This window comes from Liolophura sinensis, chromosome 12 (genome assembly GCF_032854445.1).
Source record: "Liolophura sinensis isolate JHLJ2023 chromosome 12, CUHK_Ljap_v2, whole genome shotgun sequence".
Taxonomy (NCBI): domain Eukaryota; kingdom Metazoa; phylum Mollusca; class Polyplacophora; order Chitonida; family Chitonidae; genus Liolophura; species Liolophura sinensis.
The window spans coordinates 18,419,558-18,438,906 of NC_088306.1; the positions used below are offsets into that span (position 1 = coordinate 18,419,558).

Below are 19,349 nucleotides of genomic sequence, written 5' to 3' on the forward strand. Positions count from 1 at the left end.
TCAGTAATTAAGCAAATATGTACAGGTGTACTCAGTATTTAAGCAAATATGTACAGGTGTACTCAGTAATTAAGCAAATATGTACAGGTGTACTTAATAATGAAACAGACATGTACAGGTGTACTCAGTAATTAAGCAAATATGTCCAGGTGTACTCCGTAATTAAGCAAATATGTACAGGTGTACTCAGTAATTCATTCAATTACAGCTTAAAACACTAGAATATAATTCACCTATTTCTGGTGACATAAACCAGTAATCTATCCTGATGTCATTGTATTTACATCTACCACTATAGTTTGTGAAACCCATCGAAAGATGCTTTCATTTGACAGAAAATGAAAAATATAAGTTATTTTTAACTATAATTTTGACTAATCTTTCTTGTTGTGATTATTTGATAGTTTTTAACTTGTACCAATAATGATTTTGCCTTTACAGTCAGTCTCAACCTACCAATCCCAACACGCTAAGAAAGAGCAGATGAAGTCTTACCTGGCAGTCCCATGTCACCCACAGATCCCTTGAAGCCTGGCGAACCAGGAAAACCATCTCTGCCAGGCTCACCTGGATATCCTTTCTCACCTGTAATCAGACAGTCACAGGTGAATGACAGCTGTTAATCATACATCGTGTACATCATATCACAGGAAGTAGCAGTTGAAACAAATGAGATCAAAGGACATTGGAACTGTTTCATTTTGTCACATTGGTTTTATGTCACCAGTTCTCACAAAGTTTTTCTGAGAATGGCACTGTTCAATCAGTCACAGTTACAAGGTGGCCAATATTATGTGTTAGGGGAACATAAGCAATAAAATGACAACCATGTCAACTAAGACGAAAAATTAAATGCTCATGAAGATTTTTTTTCAGTCTATAGCTTAAGCAATTAAATTCATTAAGTTCACCGCATATACTGTAAACCTTAAACCATTTCGACAACTGAAGCACTTGTTTCAGTGGAATTCATGCATTCAGTTAAAACTGAGAGACGCAGGTTTCATAAAACTATGCAAACTATTTCTCGACATTCCATTATAAGTTTTCTCGAAGTGTTTCAAAATATTGGTTTCAGAGGTGGTTGAATAATATGAAGAATTATGGCGCTCATTACTGTTCAAAATATTTTTCATTTAAATAAATGCTACTTCAGTACAAGACATCAGTCACTGTTCCTATCTGCTGGATCCTCATCTATCAGGACTTCTTGTACTGACCACTTACCTACACGTCCAGGTAAGCTAGGCCCTGGTACACCTGGCTCTCCTTTCCTGCCAGGTAAGCCGTCCTCACCTGGGCGGCCTCGTAACCCAGGCACTCCTACAGATACACGTAGGAACCAGTAAGCATCAGTTACATACAAACTTATATATACCCTTCTTTTTCACATGCACAGTGGCTAAATGAAAAATTTGACCTCAGTTTAAACATATTCATGCGTTACTCAGTAGCTACAGAAAAGTTATTAGTTCGTGCTTATCAAAGTATGGTACACATAACGATGACCTTAACATATTTACATAATTCCAATAAATGCAGGAAATAATGGTCCTCCTAATTGCTACAGTATAAACATTCCATATTCATACACACTTCCTGAGTGCCATTCATCAGCTTGTAACTTTACACTTCCACGTCGTTATGAACAATATTATATCATGGCCTACTCAGCTAAGCATCCTCATACACACTTCCAGAGTGCCATTCATCAGCTTGTAACTTTACACTTTCACGTCGTTATGAACAATATTATATCATGGCCTACTCAGCTAAGCATCCTCATACACACTTCCAGAGTGCCATTCATCAGCTTGTAACTTTACACTTCCACGTCGTTATGAACAATATTATATCATGGCGTACTCAGCTAAGCATCCTCATGCACACTTCCTGAGTGCCATTCATCAGCTTGTAACTTTACACTCCCACGTTGTTATGAACAATATTATATCATGGCCTACTCAGCTAAGCATCCTCATACACACTTCCTGAGTGCCATTCATCAGCTTGTAACTTTACACTTCCACGTCGTTATGAACAATATTATATCATGGGTGTACTCAGCTAAGCATCCTCATACACACTTCCTGAGTGCCATTCATCAGCTTGTAACTTTACACTTATACGTCGTTATGAACAATATTATATCATGGCCTACTCAGCTAAGCATCCTCATACACACTTCCTGAGTGCCATTCATCAGACACTTCCATTTGAAGTATGGCGTAGTCTTTAAAACAAATTTTTCTCATAAGCCAAATCAGACGAAATGAAAATCCTTTATGCGGTAAGTTTTTGACTGTTTTCCCATCCCAACTGTAATTTCTTCATTAAGTGCCCATTCTTACATGTATATAAGTTTTTTTTTGTTTTTTTTTCGTTTAATTTTTCTTTTTTACTCTTTGAAATCGTTTTAATGCTGTCTATTCGCTTGGCGATCATTTAAAAAAAATCCAAATATATATGTGCATTCATAACTCATGTTATGACCCGTGAAGTGATCAACTTCATGTGACTAAGTAAGTCATGCAGAAAAAAGGGCGCATCCACATGGCAGTGTGTGACTTTTGACCTCATCCTTCAGAGCTGACAGCTCCCACCTACATATACCCAACCCCACCTGCACTCAGCGGACTGATTAACTTTATACCTTGCAGCCCGGGCAATCCAGGCTCTCCCTTAGCTGCGTAGTATCCTGGGTCACCAGGCAAACCTCGCCCACCAGGTAAGCCATCCAGGCCACGTCCACCTTTCCTGCCTGGAATACCTGGCCGTCCATCCAGGCCTCTCAGTCCAGGGTCGCCCGAACCTCCTGCAAAAAGGAATGAGGGTCCAAATGAGCCTGTACTGGACACAATAAACCGGCCAGAGTGCCAGATCTATTTATTTGAGTGGTGCTGACTCAAGAATACTTATGCAAACTCGGTTAATTTGCATTATGGTGGGGAAAGCCCATGACCATCCGCAGGTTTCGAGCAGGCCCTCCAACGTACGACCGGAGACAAAGTCAACATGACCTCGACTTAAGTTCACATGCTGACTTTGAATTTTACATACATGTAGTCGCATTATATCAGAACAGACATATCATTGTACAAATTACGGTTAATATGTTCCCAAGTTACAGGGCTAAAGGGAAGAGCAAACTGTATTTATCTGAGTGATTCACCATCAATATATGAAGTCATCATTATTATTTTATTTATTTATTTGACTGGGGTTTTACACAGTACCCCAAAATATTTCGCTTATACGACGGCGACCAGCAGTATGGTGGTAAACCCACAACCATCCACAGGTTGCTCAGAGACCTTCCCACGTACGACATCAGAGGAGTCAGGATGAGCTGGGCTTGAATTCACAGAGGCCGTGTTGGTGGGAGGCTCCTGGGTTGTTACTGGCATGCTAAAACCCTCGGCCATGGAGGCCCCTTTATCATTACTATTACTGCCAACAGTCTGCCAAGGTTTTTATTTTACTCCTGCACCATTACATTCGATGGTGGTTCAGAGTAGTTCAGCCTGGTGTCAGAGATAACAAGGACAGATTTCACAACGGATTCTTGTCTCAAATCAAAACTTCAAACTAAACTGCTCACTTCTTCATTCACGTCTCACCTTTACGACCGTCTAGTCCAGGTAACCCATCTAATCCGTCTCGCCCTGGGGTGCCGGGGCGACCAGCATCACCCATATCACCCTTCAGACCTGGTGACCGGAAACAATGACAGGTTTTTGATCAGTTTTTGTTCATAATTCATATACAGCAATAATTGTCAATATCATCCAACCTCCCGAACAAATACTGAAACACCTAGGTTTAGTACAACTCTCAGAATCTGGCAAACTGTGTAACAAGATTTTGTAACAGATTTTGTGTTCTGTGTAACAAGATTTTGTATTCTCTGTAACAAGATTTTGTATTCTGTCTAACGAGATTTTGTATTCTGTGTAACAAGAGTTTGTAACAGATTTTGTATTCTGTGTAACAAAGATATTAGGTCAGATCCTGTTTATACCTTACTCTATTCACAATAACATATTAATGCCATCAGAAAATTTCATAGCATTATGAGTTCTTCAACACACATACTGTACATCTTCAACACAAGTACTGCAAAATTTCAACACCAGAACTGTAAATCTTCAACATTTTCAATGAGTAAAGCAGTTTTTTTCAGTGAAATTATTATTATGAAAATGAAATAGGTTGCATCATTAAAGACGCAAGCTTCATAGAAGTGCGCAAATTATTTCTCTACACCCCATAGTTCTCTAAGAATGTTTCACATACTGGCTCCAGCAGAAGCAGTTGAAAAGGTTGAAGAATTTGTGTAGATAATGACTCTGAAGAGTAACAGTAACATGTAACACATGTTTCAGTGAAGTATCGTACTCCACCTGAAGTTTGGCATGTAAGACTGGACTTTTAGAAGGATATAAATGTCTTACACTGATAATTTTGATGCCAACGCTTTGGTTTTCTGACAAGAAATTAATCAAACTTGACTAAAAACTCTTCGGTGGTCTTAACTGGATAAGTCTATCAGAATCAAACAAAATTTCTCGATAGAAAAATGCTTAACTTTATGTGAAATACTGTAATGGCTATCTATATTTCATGTATCTATTTCACTCAAATTGCTGCAAGTTCAATACTACACTAAATCATTTCTTCAATTATACAGCTGTATAAGTTCTTTTTTTTTTTGTCCTTTTTTTTTTCTGAAGTAAGCAATCAGTAATCAGGCATGACTGCCTGAATCCCATTAGGAGTACCGTGGACTGCTTTTGTCTACATTGTACCAAAATTGCTATTACCAGGTATGTCTTAGCTTACAAATGGACTTCACACTTATTGAGTCATAAACAAAACTTAGCATTAAAGGATACATTAAAAGGTATAATAAAATAAACAGTATGAAGAAAGATATGCCAAAAAATTACCCCAAAATTGTTATTTTTACAGCATATTTTACACTTCTAAATATCCCCTGTATTTTATGTATACTTTCTGTCAGTGGTAGGAAATTTTTGGAAATGACATCATCGATGAATGAATATTGGGAAATGCGAGACTAAATTAGCGCCCCCACTTCAAAGTCAACAAAGTTGTGTTGACTGACATCTATCACCACTGACATCACCACAGAATGCTAATTAATATCCTAGCTGTCTAATCGCTATGGTCTAACAAAAATTGCTTACAGCCATTTTGTGCTCCAATAAGAAAGCTGATATTTTTGCACTTTTATAAGTTAGGCCATATCATATACTAAGTATTGAGAAATAAAAGACAAGCTTTTAATGTATCCTTTACATCCTCCTTCAAAAGACTGATTTATCTGTACTCTCACATGTTAGGACATGCTATAAACTTAACAGTATTTTACGAGTAACGTTCCATTTTATGAATCCTATAAATCAGCCCATAATCCCTTTATATTACATGTTTATTCGGGTAAATAACTGACTTGTTAAGTCACTTTGACTGATTACCTGTGTCATGTAGCCTTACCTGGTAACCCTGGGAGACCAGGTAATCCTGGCTCCCCAATTCTGCCAGGTATACCGTCTTCTCCATCCAGCCCTGGCAGACCTGGCAAACCTGGGTCTCCAGTAGGTCCCTGGAGACCAGGTGCCCCAGGTAAACCATCCGTGCCTCTCTGACCCGCCAGGCCAGGTAAACCTGAAGATAGATATGTACCGGTAAATTAGATGTCATCACAACTGGATGTACAGGAAGCAAAACAAAATGAGGCCATCATTAAAATATGTTTGTTGGGCATAATCTAACCTTCCAAAAAAGTCAACTTATATAAGGATTTTGACACACGATTTTTTTCTTCTTCTTTTTATGATAATTTCTTCAAAATTCCCATTTTCTTCATAAGCCAGAATAATTTCTTCTAGGGTTTGGTTACATCTAAAAACCAATTCTTTTGCATGGCCTGAGCTAAATAAAAAAAATATGCAAGTCTTGAAAAAAATCATGAAAAAAAAAGTTGAACTACTATGAAAATGGTCTAATGCAGAACAATGCTGTGATTGACACTACTTAACTTTTTTTAAAGTGAGATATAAACATATAGTTTTGGCAAATTTTGTAATCTCATGATCTATTGTATCTGATCTTCTAACCTGAATCTCCACTTGGTCCCCTGGGACCAGGCAGTCCCGGTCGACCTGGCTCCCCAGGATCCCCGTCCAGTCCTGGTGCCCCGGGCTCTCCTGGGATACCATCAACACCATCCAAACCTGCAGGTAAAATATTCAGGTTAAGCATCCAGAATCATTAACATACCACACCATATATAGATCATTCAAATCCTTTAAAAAGAGTTCACCTTAAGCAAGTTTTCTTAAAAATCTTATTTTTTTTTCTGTATTTGATTTTTACTTAATGTCATTTTTAAAAAAAATGTTTCAGATTCATGTTGGCTTTTTTTTATATTTAAGACACTCAATACAATTGTCATTTGTAAGACTATACAAGAACATTTTACTTATTAATTTGTTTTAAATGAAATGACAAAACACAAAAATGTTGATTTAATATATAACAGTAGTCAGCTTTATGGCTGGAGAAAAATAAAGCACTAAAGTAATTGCCTTCACCTGGAACATATACCTGACAAATCTCCTCACCAAGCCCAACCTTGAAGGTGTCTTGAAGAGACATATTGTCGAAGGCAAAAAATATTATGCTTAAATTTTAGATATCATTCATCTACACAAAGTTGAGACTTCCAGATGTCCACTGATATGTATCTGGCTTTGAGTGAACAATCAAATGTTCAGTTTTCTCCAGAGTTTCCCTTCAACCATCAATTCTCTATATTTAGATGGAAAGACTTTTTTTAATTGGGTTATCAAATCAACTCAAAAATTCTGAATTTCTTTCGGTGGTATGTCTCTTTAATAACAATTACGGAGGTTAGAAGTGCTAGCATTCACTGCAGCTTTCTTAGACTTGCTGGCGGATCAAACAACAAAATAAGTTCAGGATTTCCCCTGATACATACCTGGCATTCCTGGGAAGCCATCTTGACCTGGCCGCCCTGGCATCCCCTGGTAACCATCTGAACCTGGTGTACCTGGCATCCCAGTTGGGCCTATCTCTCCAGGTAGGCCCGGTAGTCCCAGAGTGAGACTGCGTCCTGGCTCACCACGGTCACCCTACATGCAGAAAACATCAAACCTGACAGGGTTGTCCATAAACAGAGTTATTATAGTTTGATCACTTTATGTCCTTAATTAGTAAATCTACATATATAAGACTGTGACACAGGACTGTCTCAAATCAATTAAGTATGTAGCAAAGTTTCACAAACTGAATCATAACTAAAAGCCACATATTATCTTTCATACATCTGTATATGCAGATATAAAGGGACATAACTGTTGGAACTAATAATTTTTAAATCCCTGTATTAATAATTCTCATGAACACACCAGATGAAAATTGGCCCTATACCTTTATTCCCTTTGATCTCACCTGTCTTCCTGGCTGACCAGGTAAGCCGTCTTCACCCCTCATCCCAGGTAAACCATCCAGACCAGGGAGGCCGGGATCCCCCGGAATACCTGGGAATCCTTTAGACCCATCTGGACCGCGTCTGCCTGGTTCTCCTGGATATCCGTCCGTGCCGCGCATGCCCTTGGGCCCAGGGAATCCATCTTGCCCGGGTAGGCCTGGGTCACCGGCCAAACCTGGTTGGAAGAGAGACCACACCATATATGTGTAAGACAATCGTAATTGTATAACTATATGTACGTGTAAACATAAAAACTTCTTTTCATTTTTCCAAGGCACGTCTGGTCTGTCAGCTACCTGCTCATTGACAGAGAAGTCACAGCATGTAAGCGTGTGACATTGATAATGGGAGAAGGCTCTCCTGGAGTTTGTTACCGAATGTACAGGTAAACTACTGACAAACAAAATCCCTTTTTCCAACATTTTTTTATGTAGTACGTACCGTAATTCTTCAACCTTATCGCAGGTTTGTAAGATGTTTAATCAAGAAATTATTTCATGTAAACTGATAACATTATATTTTTGTGAAGCCCTGAACTTGGCCAATTCAACCCATGCAGTATTGTCTCTAAAATTAAATTTAAAAATGCATAAATTGCACTGAAACTTGCTCTTTCATATGTGAAAAGGTTGAGGAATTGGGGTACATTTTGGGGGGTCAGGCAGGATCTGCCAGTTCCAGTTTGCTTCAATATTTGCTGTTAACATCTTGCAAAAAAAAAAATGTAAAAAAAAAAAAATTAACAAACTGTAACAATATTAAACTTACTTTTGAGGAATTTAGGGAGGTTCAACTAAGACCATAAAGTAAATGCAATCTGAGTGGAGACAGAATTACTTTGTCCATGCACCCTAATTCTGCCCTCTTTTCCCAGATAAAAGGGCAACTTTCAGTGCAATTTATTCCTCTTTTTTATTTGATTTTGAAGACAAAACAACACTGATTGGAATGGCCAATTTCAGGACTTCACAAAAAGTATGATTTTATCAGTCTACTCAGAGTAGTGCTTTCAGAATTTGCTTAAATAAACAGCCTGCAAACATGTGAAAAGGTTGAGGAATGTAACTGTGACTTCAGCAATTATACAATTGTATACAATTTGAACATGTTGCTTTAATTACTGTATTTCTGTGTTATCTTTAACATACTGTAGATTTAAAGGGACATAATTGTAGTTTTTGATCCAAATAAATTTGGAGCCGAATAAAGCAAAAAATCTATTATTAATAAATATTTTCGGCAGGTACGGTAATTCTGACATGATTACTATATCACGTTAGAGCTGAATCTGACCTGGTAGACCTGGTAAACCATCCATTCCGTTAGGCCCAAAGGGACCTCTGTCTCCAGGTTCTCCCGGATACTCATATCCGAGTGGAGGAAGGGCTGCTTCACCCCGCATTCCTGTACACCAAAACAACAATAACAGAATAGCCATAAACCTTTGACCTTCATTATAACAAGTGGCAAACAAAATGATGAAATTTTCCTAAAACCACTAAAAAACAAAGCAAGCATCATAATATGCATTTATCCCAATGATTTGCTTTTCCCCGATGATAAAACATGTTACTTCAAAATATATCATGAATATCATTTGCTTTAACTGTTACTGGATACAGACACTAGGTGTTTGATATAATTTAACATCTCTCGTTTTATTTTGTACAGTTGAGTTGAAAAATTAACAAATTTTAAAATCTATGGAGAAGAGGGTTTTGTAGAGAAAATGCCACAAAGTGAAAGACAGAAAGAAGCACTAAGTCATTGCATAATCCACTCAATCAGTAAATGAGTTACCCAAGATTTTAATGTTTCACTGACCTTTGAACCCTGGAGCACCTGGTAACCCATCCAACCCTGGCAAGCCTGGCTCCCCCTTTCTTCCCGGCAACCCATATGACGGGTCCCCAGGTAAGCCTTTAGGTCCAGGGATGCCGTCGACTCCAGGGATACCATCCAACCCATCCAGACCGGGCAGACCTGGCTCACCCTGAGCGGATAAAGATTGGTGTGTAAATCAATGACTTTTTGTCAGGTAGGACCTATGCCTACCTGATAAATCTCCTGACCTAAAGCCACAGCCAAAACAGCATCAGTAGTGAATAAAGACAAATGATGTGTTTCTAAAGACAAATTACTGAGCTAAAATACGAAAAAAAAAAATTGTACGAAAATATTAAGGTATTTCAGTCAAAACTGACAAATAAGAAATCACTCTATATCAGAGTTTCTGTACAACACCAAAGCAAATATGATTTATTGATTTATTTGTTATGTTGACTGATGATGAACATTATGCTCAAGAATTTGTCACTTATATATAACAATGGTCAAGTTTAGGGGTTTAGGAAACGTGCGCCCCTTAATCAAAAAGCAATCTTAGACTTATGTCAAAATTTCAATCATTTAACTTGGTATGTCACTTACATATGACAATGGTCAGGTTTAGGGGTTTAGGAAACGTGCGCCCCTTGATCACAAAGCAATCTTAGACTAATGTCAAAATTTCAATCCTTTAATTTGGTATGTTCCCACCTGTTATGACAGATTTATTTATTTTTTTTGATTGGTGTTTTACGCCGTACTCAAGAATATTTCACTTATTCGACGGCGGTCAGCATTATGGTGGGTGGAAACCGGGCAGAGCCAGGGGGAAACACAAGGCCAGCCGCAGGTTGCTGACAGATCTTCCCATTTACGGTTGGAGAGGAAGCCAGCATGACCCTGACTTGAACTCACAGCGACTGCATGTTATGATAGAAGAAATTCGTTTTAGAGCAACTTATCCTGAATTTATGTTATCGAGAAATATTATGTCATTGTTATGTAACAAATAACAATTTGGAAGTGATTTAAAATTTCGACTTAAGTCAAAGATTACATCGTGATCCTGGCCAGAAAGTTTGGAGTAAACCATCTACCTCTGTGAGGTAGTTTTAGTTGAGATTTGTTTTAGTTGATTTTTTCTCAATCATGAAATGTACATAGTGTTGCTATAATAATGTCTAATGTAAGGACGACTTACATCAAAGCCTGGCAGTCCAGGTTCCCCTGGGGATCCTCTGTTACCCACGGGGCCTCTTGAACCATCCCGACCTTCTAAACCAGGGAAACCAGGTTCACCCTTCTGCCCTTTGAAGTCTGGTGGAATCTCATAGTCACCTCTCTCTCCCTTCTGGCCTCTGTAGCCTCGTGAGCCATCACGGCCCGGTAATCCCTGAAAACATCACGCCAGTAAGATGAGTAAACTTGTACATCTTCTCAAATTTGCTATTATTATACACCATAGGGTCTACAAACACTATTTCAGACATGTTTAGAACTTTTTAACATCATCTTATGTCTCACAACAAGAATGAGTAGCTCTGAATTTAGTTGGGAAGTTTACCAGAAAAGAATTCCCTGATAGTAAAATATTCAATGTTGTCAAATTTGCCAAAATTATACACAATAAAGTCTACAAACCCTATAGCTGACCAAATTTCAGACATGCTTCAAACTTTCTAACTGCATGGCGATCATCTTAAGTCTCCTCTACAAGAATGAATAATCGTGAGTGTAGTTGGAAAGTTTATCCAAAACAAACTCCCTGATAGTAAAATTTCAATTCTTCTCAATGTTGCCATCATTATGCACCATAGGGTCTACAAACTCAATAGCTCTGGGGTCAGATTTCTGACATGTTTGAAACTGTTTAACTCCATGGATATCATCGAAAAAATGAATGAAAGTATTTGTATGTAATTTTCAGTTGTCAGTAAGACATCTTATGATGTACCCTACAGAATGAGTATTCATGAATTCAGCTGGAAATTTCACCCTCACAAAAGTTGGAAAAAAAAGTTCATCCTACAATGCACTTTCTGTCTTTTTGTACCAACAGGATTTGTATTCAAATTTCTTAAATTCTGACGAAAAAAAATCAGGAAAAATTTTAAAGACTGCAAATTCATGTACACTGCATCCAGTTTCTGGTTTACCTCTAACAGCAGTTAGAAGTCAGGAATTTAAAGTAAAAGAAAGCTAAAATATGAGGTAAGGTTCATCTTACAGACAACTGAAAATTACGTACAAATACTTTCATTCATTTTTTTCGATTTTTTGAAGAGCGTAATTGTGCCTTACATGTACGAAAATCCTGAGCTCAATACATTCATCACTTTTAAAATCACCACTTTTCTATTTAACACTGACTTCCCCTGTTACCTGAAGACGAAGCCAATGCTTGGGCCTTGACATAAGCAACACCTGAACTTTGTACAGGTGAGCTGAGAATATGACAAAGTGTGAGTATATAATGTAGTAAGTCTTACAGGTGGGCCAGGAATGCCATCAGGTCCAGGTAAGCCAGGTAAACCAGGTTCTCCCTTCAGACCCATGAAACCATCAGGCCCGATGAAACCCGCACGGCCTAGAAAAAACAAGAAAAACACGGCACTGATAGAAATTAGCATTATAGCACCAGGTATGTACATCAGACTGATGACTTTTGTATTCCCATAAGCAAGTGTAATTCACTTACATACACATACTCATACTTGTAAGATGACCAACTTCAATGAAAAGAATTTTCACTACATAGCTATGTTACAGGTTTGTGCTCTAACAAGGCACTGTTTTTACCAGCTATGTTACTGGTCTGTACCCTTACAAAGTCACATTTTTTCCAGCTATATTTCAGGTTTTTGCTATTACAAATCATCATTTCTCCAGCTATATTCCAGGTTTGAGCTCTTACAACTATTTTCTCCACTTATATTCCATGTTTGTGATCTAACAAGGCAGTATTTTTTCAGCTATGCTACTGGCCTGTACCATTACAAAGTCGCCATTTTCTGCAGCTATATTCCAGGTTTCTGTGTCTACAAGACACTATTTTCTCCAGCTATGTTACATGTGTGTGCTCTTACAAGGCACTGTTTTTATCCAGCTATATTCCAGGTTTGTGGTCTTAGAAGGCATTATTTTCTTCAGCTATATTCCAGTTTTCTCTGTTTACAAGGCACTATTTTCTCCAGCTATGTTACAGGTGTGCGCTGTTACAAGGCACTATTTTCTCCAGCTATAATACTGGTCTGTGCCATTACAAAGTCACCATTTTCTCCAGCTATATTCCAGGTTTCTGTGTTTACAAGACACTATTTTCTCCAGCTATGTTTTTATGGTGTGTGCTGTTACAAGGCACTCTTTCATCCAGCTATGTTACAGGTGTGTGCTCTTACATGGCACTATTTTCTCCAGCTATATTCCAAGTTTCTGTGTCTACAAGGCATTATTTTCTCCAGCTATGTTACAGGCTTGTGCTGTTAGAAGGTGCTATTTTTTTCCATATTATCTCACCTGGCAGCCCTTCGTTACCCACGTCACCTCTCGTCCCTGGAACGCCATCAGCACATCGTCCACAGTCGTCTCCACGCAAACCTTAGTAACAACATAACAAAAATTCCTTTGTTAAGAAACTGATAACAGCAATATAAATATTTATCTTCTCAACAGGAAAAGAGACTAATATGACCCTATTTATACGATAATGATTATTCAAAATATTTTTGTAAACATATTAGTCAGGCATACTTAAAACATCATCAGTTGCCAACCGCTTTCTTCTTGGCTCTTCATGACATCCCAGTTGTTGTGTCTCATTTTTAATGTTCCACAATTTATACAGTAAAAACAGAAACATTTCATAAAAGGTAAGTCAAAAGCAAAACTGTAGCATTATAATACATGAGTAGTGTAACTGAAAGGCTCATTTAATGCAGTTTTTCGGCACTCTATTTTCATTTTACTACCTGGGTGTTACCTTGAACTAATCAGTGTAAGAGAAGGTTTTTGCAGCATCATTACCTAACAGATACAGAGAAGGAATCAGCACAAGGTCTCCTCACTATACAAAATGACGGGAACTGTTCATACCAATCTCAAGTAGGATTCACTTTCATGATGGCAGCCAGATTTATGGGTGCCTTCTCCTTAAGATTTAAGGGTACCAGTGGGAGATGACTTCCAGAATGTGGCCATATTGGCGAAAGGGTAATATCCAGGCCTCAGAATGTGTGACACTTAACACAACTGAGCCAGCCAAGATACTGATGAAAAATCCATTGTGGGCCTACCGGTACAAGATAAATATAAAATCTGGATGTTGTCATTACTCTGTTCTGTTCTGACTCATGCCATACCCATGAGTGTTTGTGTGGGTTTTCGAGTCTGTTTGAACTCACCTTTAGGTCCCGGCAGACCTGGAAGGCCGTCAGGAGCATTATCCCCGGGGAAGCCCCTATCACCTGGCTGTCCTGGAAAACCCTCTAATTGGATGGTGCTGATGAGTTTCCCCGGCAAACCCTTGGCTCCCGGATATCCTGGGTCACCTGGCAGCCCGCGCAGACCTGGCAAGCCATCCTGCCCTGGACGACCAGGCTCACCTGGCGGCCCAACGATAGTCTCCCCTGGGCGACCTTTCTCTCCTGGCAGACCTGCCTGTCCTGGGAAGCCTATTGTACCTGGGGTACCATCAGGGCCTGGGAAACCTGTAGAGATAGGGCACACGTCATGTTAGAAGTTTTCTACAAGTAAAACTGCTAGTGAACTTTCAGTTTGACTGTTGCTTGACTGTAGGGCATCACATCCATGGATTGATTGATTTATTGACTGTCTAATGGCAGAAAACAGAGAGTGGGGTAAAGCACTGTTCACATCGCACAGGCCACAAGATGAGCCCTGTAAGCTACTAATTTCATTGATGCTCTTCTGAGAAAAGAGAATCAAATGAAAGCTAAGTGAATGACAGTGGAATGCTAGAAGTGTGCTACAAGTGTGTTAGCAGTGAGCTGGTTAAAATAGACAACAAATCCAGAGCACAAACTTTACATTCTCAATAGATAAGACTAGGAAAATGGTTTTTGAAAGCTAGAAGTCTGTACAAGAGTGCTTGTGGTGAGTCAATGGCATTAGGCACCATGCCCACCGACCACAACACTAACTCTAAACCCTCAACAGATGAAGAGTAGTGGCGTGGTAGTGGACTGTTAGAAACCTGCTACAAAGTCTGCTAGTGGCAATAGGCACCATATCCACGGAGTGGTGAGCTAGTGGCATTAGGCACCACAGACCACAGTATATGAAGGCTAGGTGAATTACAGTGGAATCCTAGAAGCCTGCTACAAGTGTGCTAGTGGTCAGCTAGTGGCATTAGGTACCGTAATCACAGACCACAGCACTAACTCTACACTGTCAGCAAGATGAGGGCAAGGTGAATGGTAGTGAAATGCTAGAAATCTGGTATACCTGTGCCAGCAGTACATCCTCAACTGATAAATGCTATTGGTGAATGATAGTGGAATGCTAGAAGCCTGCTACAAGTGTGCTAGTGGTAAGCTAGTCACATTAGACACCATATGCACAGGCTTCACGGGTGTGTTTTCTTTGCCTTTAAATTCTTAGGTATGCCCAGTTTTGGAAATAAACTTGGGTCTCCAGTTTACAATCTGGATTGATTGATTTATTTATTGTGTTGAATTCATTTTATATTATGAAACCAGAGTAGGGCCTACCTGGAATGAACTACTGGCCTTTTATGAGACGTGCTAATTTAAACTGTGTAAAGCTGCAGTGGAAACAGCAAGGGCTGGATGTGAACAAGCAACCAAGTGGAGAAGGATTTTACAGTTGCATTAAAAAATACGCTTGCATACAATGGCATGTTCCAGTCATGAGTGGGTTTATTTTATTGTATTTCAGAATGAGCATACATACATTTTCCTGTGCAAATTCTTACCTGGCTCTCCTCGATCACCTTTCTGGGAGTACCCAGGTACACCACGACTGCCGGGCAGTCCGTCACGCCCTGGAAGGCCAGGTAAGCCAGGGGAACCCGGCCTACCGATGCCACCATCTCGACCTGGTCAGACAGACAACCATAAATACAGGAGATATAAGAACGTGCACATAATGCTGACAATACAGCCTTGTGTGCATAAAGGACAAATTTGAAAAATGCTAAATAAATTTACTTGAACAATATGTATGATAAATAATCTAAATTTTTCCTTTGACTAATCTGTCACACATCCTTTACCTCATTCTTAGAACTTGAGGTAGATTAGGTGTTTTGAGCTTTGTTTGGAAGGTAGTACGAGACATTCAATAAGACAAATGTAACTTTCATCGCCAAAAGTCACCTTTCATAACATTTTTTTGCCTCTGCAAATGCACACATGCAATTTTGTTCATTGGCAAAATTTTAGTTTATTTACCAAGGGCTGTGTTTATAAATGGCTTTACTGGACCCTAAATATTGGCGAATGATTCATACAGTTAAAAGTATAAGTGAACACGTCAAATAAATTATGCCCATATCTGACTATCACAGACCATAAAATGGACCAATCCTCTGTACATGCCATACAATAGACTTTACAAATGAGCTAGTAGACATGAGGAATTCATAAAAGAAACAAAGATTCTGAATTCAGACATCATCTCACACAGCTGGAAATAGGACACAATAAATTTAATTCAGCCAATAACATTTCTTGTAAGAGGTGTGTAAGATTTTTTTTTTAATACACAAACAAGAAAGAACAGTTGAATACTGAATGTTTCTGGTAGATGTTCACACCCACGTACCTGGTTCACCCTTTGGTCCAGGAATGCCGTCAGGACCTTGTAATCCTGGGAAACCAGGAATTAAACTCACTCCACCTGTCACGTTTCCAGGTAAACCCTGTTAAGTGACCAGCATCATCGATCATGTTATAATCTAACTGCACATTGCTAAATCATAAAACCATTTAATTTTATTAAGAATTAATTAAAAAGCTACAGTATCAAATAAAACATGCATGTACTCTAAAATACCTAATTAATTTACAATGTTAATTTGATCAGGAATCATCAGATTTATTAAGTTTATCCAACAAATATTTATTCGCTAAATGGTAATCCTAAATCTGATTAAATAAAGAAAAAAAAACCCCAATAATCTAAAGGGCTGAAAACAGGAAATATTACAAGGCAGTGTAATTACATTGTAGACTTACGTGCATAAACAAAAAGATCAAAAAATTAATTTAAACAAACTCTCACAGGCTAAAACTCCCATATTAAAGCATATCAGAGGTAATTCAGGATGCTAAGATCATCAAACAATGCAAATCAAAACTGTGACTTACTGGTAAACCTACGAGACCTGGACGTCCAGGAAACCCTTCATCTCCCCTCATACCCTGAAATGTACAGGTAGAGTATAGTACAGTACAAAGGTGAGTGAATGTGAGCAATATACAACAACAGCAAGAAGATACAGGAATAATCAATACAACAGTTATTTATTTATTTATTTGATTGGTGTTTTACGCTGTACTCAAAAATATTTTACTTATACGATGGCGGCCAGCATTATAGTGGGTGGAAACCAGGCAGAGCCAGGGGGAAACTCACAACCATCCGCAGGCTTCTGACAGACTTTTCCCAAGTACGACCGGAGAGGAAGCCAGCATGAGCTGGACTTGAACTCACAGCGACCGCACTGGTGAGAGACTCCTGGGTCATTATGCTGTGCTAGCGTGCTAACCAACTGAGCCAAGGAGGCCCCTCAATACAACAGTTATATTCGTCCCAGGTAAGATACAGTAGACTGGCATGAACACGTAGTACACAACAGAGAATATACTTATACATCAGAAGGTACCGGGGTATTAGTACGCTGATGATATTCACCTTATGACTCTAAAATGCTTAACTAATGTGGTAGGTAGAATGCATGAAAATAAAGAAGAAGGTAACAGACACAGAATATAAATTTAACTTTAATTTAAGATTTGATATCATATGCTTTAAATTCAAAGGCAAAAAAGCTTATCTGAGAAGCATTTCGACTGCAACAAGGCGCAAAGCAGAGAGTAAAATACCATAAACACAATGGGACAATTAATATCAAAGCTAATCATAACAATTTTCAAAGCACGAATAACACTAAGTACAGGGGGAGTTAAGTTCAAAGAAACAAATGAATTTCAAATGCAAACAACGAGATAAAAATGATGTATCAAAGAAACATATCACGAAAATTCAAGGGAAGGTTGCACAAAATATATTTTCAGTTTCCATACAAAAAGACAATTTCTCCAGAATAAAATAAACTGTGGTTTAAGTGAGGCTTTACCTTGAGACCTATCCGTCCTGGGATGCCTGGGAAGCCCTTTTCTCCTATCATACCCTTGGCACCAAAAGGTCCAGGGTTTCCTTCTTTTCCGCGCTTACCCTGGAGACAAGCAGACAATTAAGACAATGTCAAGTTCTTACACACAGGAATCAACACCAACATGTATTTTCATAATCGAAGTGTTTATCCTCTTGGCCCTTTATTTGTCTATTTATTTATTCATTTAATCAGTATTTTATACCGTACACAAGAAGATTTCACTTAATATACCACGATTATGCCCAGATTATGGTGGAAGGAAACCCAAGCATGAGCTGGATTTGAACTCACAACGATTTTATTAGTGAGAGGCTCCTGGGCTCTTTATCTTCTAAAATCCGTTAGAATGGATGAGAACAATTGTGTCAACTGCTTATTGAGGCTACTGAATTATCAGAATTCCTGATGCATTCAATAATTAGTGTCTGCAATTCATGAGGAAATGTCAGATATGCAGTTCAGTTTTTGACAGGAAGATCAAAAAAATCTTTCTTCTGCAAGTCTTCAGCTGTGTTTTTCATGTTGCAGAAAGCATAACTGGATACATGTTTTGATCAACACAGATTGTGCAGGGCTTCTCAAAAGAAAGATCTTCCAGCAGACTTATTCATTTGGGCATGACTGTAATTCTTCCACCTTTTCACATGTCTGCAAGGTGTTTACTCAAGCATATTCTGGAGGCATTATTCTTTGTACATTCACAAAATTATACTTTTTGTGAATTCCTAAACTGACTCCAAACTCAAATTTAAAATGTGCATAAATTGCACTAAAAGTTGCTCTTTTATATGCGAAAAGGTTGAGGAAATAGAGTATTATTATTTTCAATAATTGCCCTTCCACCAGAAATCCTGTAAATCCCCCAAAACTTTGTAAATGGTAAAGTTGCTCAGTTTGCCTTTATTCTAAAAGCTCTACTGATATTAGAAACATTTTTTGAAGTTTGTTTTGAAGGACTACTGAAAAAAAATTTTAGTTTCAGCAGCAAAATTAAGATTCAAAAATATGACATTTATTTTCCTCTAAAAATGACCCCTTTTTCCATCAAAATTCGAATTCATTCACAGTAGCTGACAAATACTTTGAATGACATTTTAGGAAGCAAATAAATATAATTTTTTGAGCTGAAACTTTTCCAGTAAAATATCATCCAATGTTCCAAGCAACCTCAAAACACCTTTCTAAAATCAACAGAACTCAACAGAATCAGGAAATATGGGCAAGTTAGTAATAGATGACATTTATGGCCATTTAATCATTGTTGTGAATGTCTATTGATCTGTTGACCTTGAACGACCTTGCTGTTTGTCTTGTGGATGTACTTACCAGTCTGCCGGGAGGACCAGGGTTTCCCTTACCACCCTTTGGCCCAACTAGACCTGGTAGACCCTGAAAAATTAACAAAAGCCTTAAGGAATATAAACAGTCAAGATTCCAAGAACAACCTGCAATGGCAATCTTGAATTCTGTGCTTCGGAAGAAGAAACCATATTCAGGAATTAATAGCTGACTGACAGAATTCCATTACAGCTCAGGTGACGTGAGTTAAAAGTTTCAGCAGTTAAACACTTACCTGGGATTGGTAAGTTATTCTGCATAAAT

General features: G+C 38.4%; 1 protein-coding gene across 1 annotated transcript in view; it reads right to left on the bottom strand.

Moving 5' to 3' along the window:
- The window catches only part of LOC135479752 (collagen alpha-5(IV) chain-like), a 50,709-nt gene that overhangs the window by 13,090 nt on the left and 18,270 nt on the right, over positions 1–19,349 (bottom strand). The window contains exons 12-30 of the mRNA XM_064759657.1: positions 19,074–19,136; positions 17,709–17,807; positions 16,717–16,770; positions 16,172–16,268; positions 15,321–15,443; positions 13,768–14,073; positions 12,884–12,964; positions 11,857–11,954; positions 10,569–10,760; positions 9,365–9,533; positions 8,834–8,944; positions 7,501–7,715; positions 7,028–7,181; positions 6,144–6,260; positions 5,521–5,691; positions 3,621–3,710; positions 2,654–2,815; positions 1,228–1,323; positions 496–585 (exon numbers count right to left, since the gene is read on the bottom strand). Coding sequence (XP_064615727.1) covers positions 496–585; positions 1,228–1,323; positions 2,654–2,815; positions 3,621–3,710; positions 5,521–5,691; positions 6,144–6,260; positions 7,028–7,181; positions 7,501–7,715; positions 8,834–8,944; positions 9,365–9,533; positions 10,569–10,760; positions 11,857–11,954; positions 12,884–12,964; positions 13,768–14,073; positions 15,321–15,443; positions 16,172–16,268; positions 16,717–16,770; positions 17,709–17,807; positions 19,074–19,136 — 2,488 coding nt within the window. The remainder of the gene's footprint in view (positions 1–495; positions 586–1,227; positions 1,324–2,653; positions 2,816–3,620; positions 3,711–5,520; positions 5,692–6,143; positions 6,261–7,027; positions 7,182–7,500; positions 7,716–8,833; positions 8,945–9,364; positions 9,534–10,568; positions 10,761–11,856; positions 11,955–12,883; positions 12,965–13,767; positions 14,074–15,320; positions 15,444–16,171; positions 16,269–16,716; positions 16,771–17,708; positions 17,808–19,073; positions 19,137–19,349) is intronic.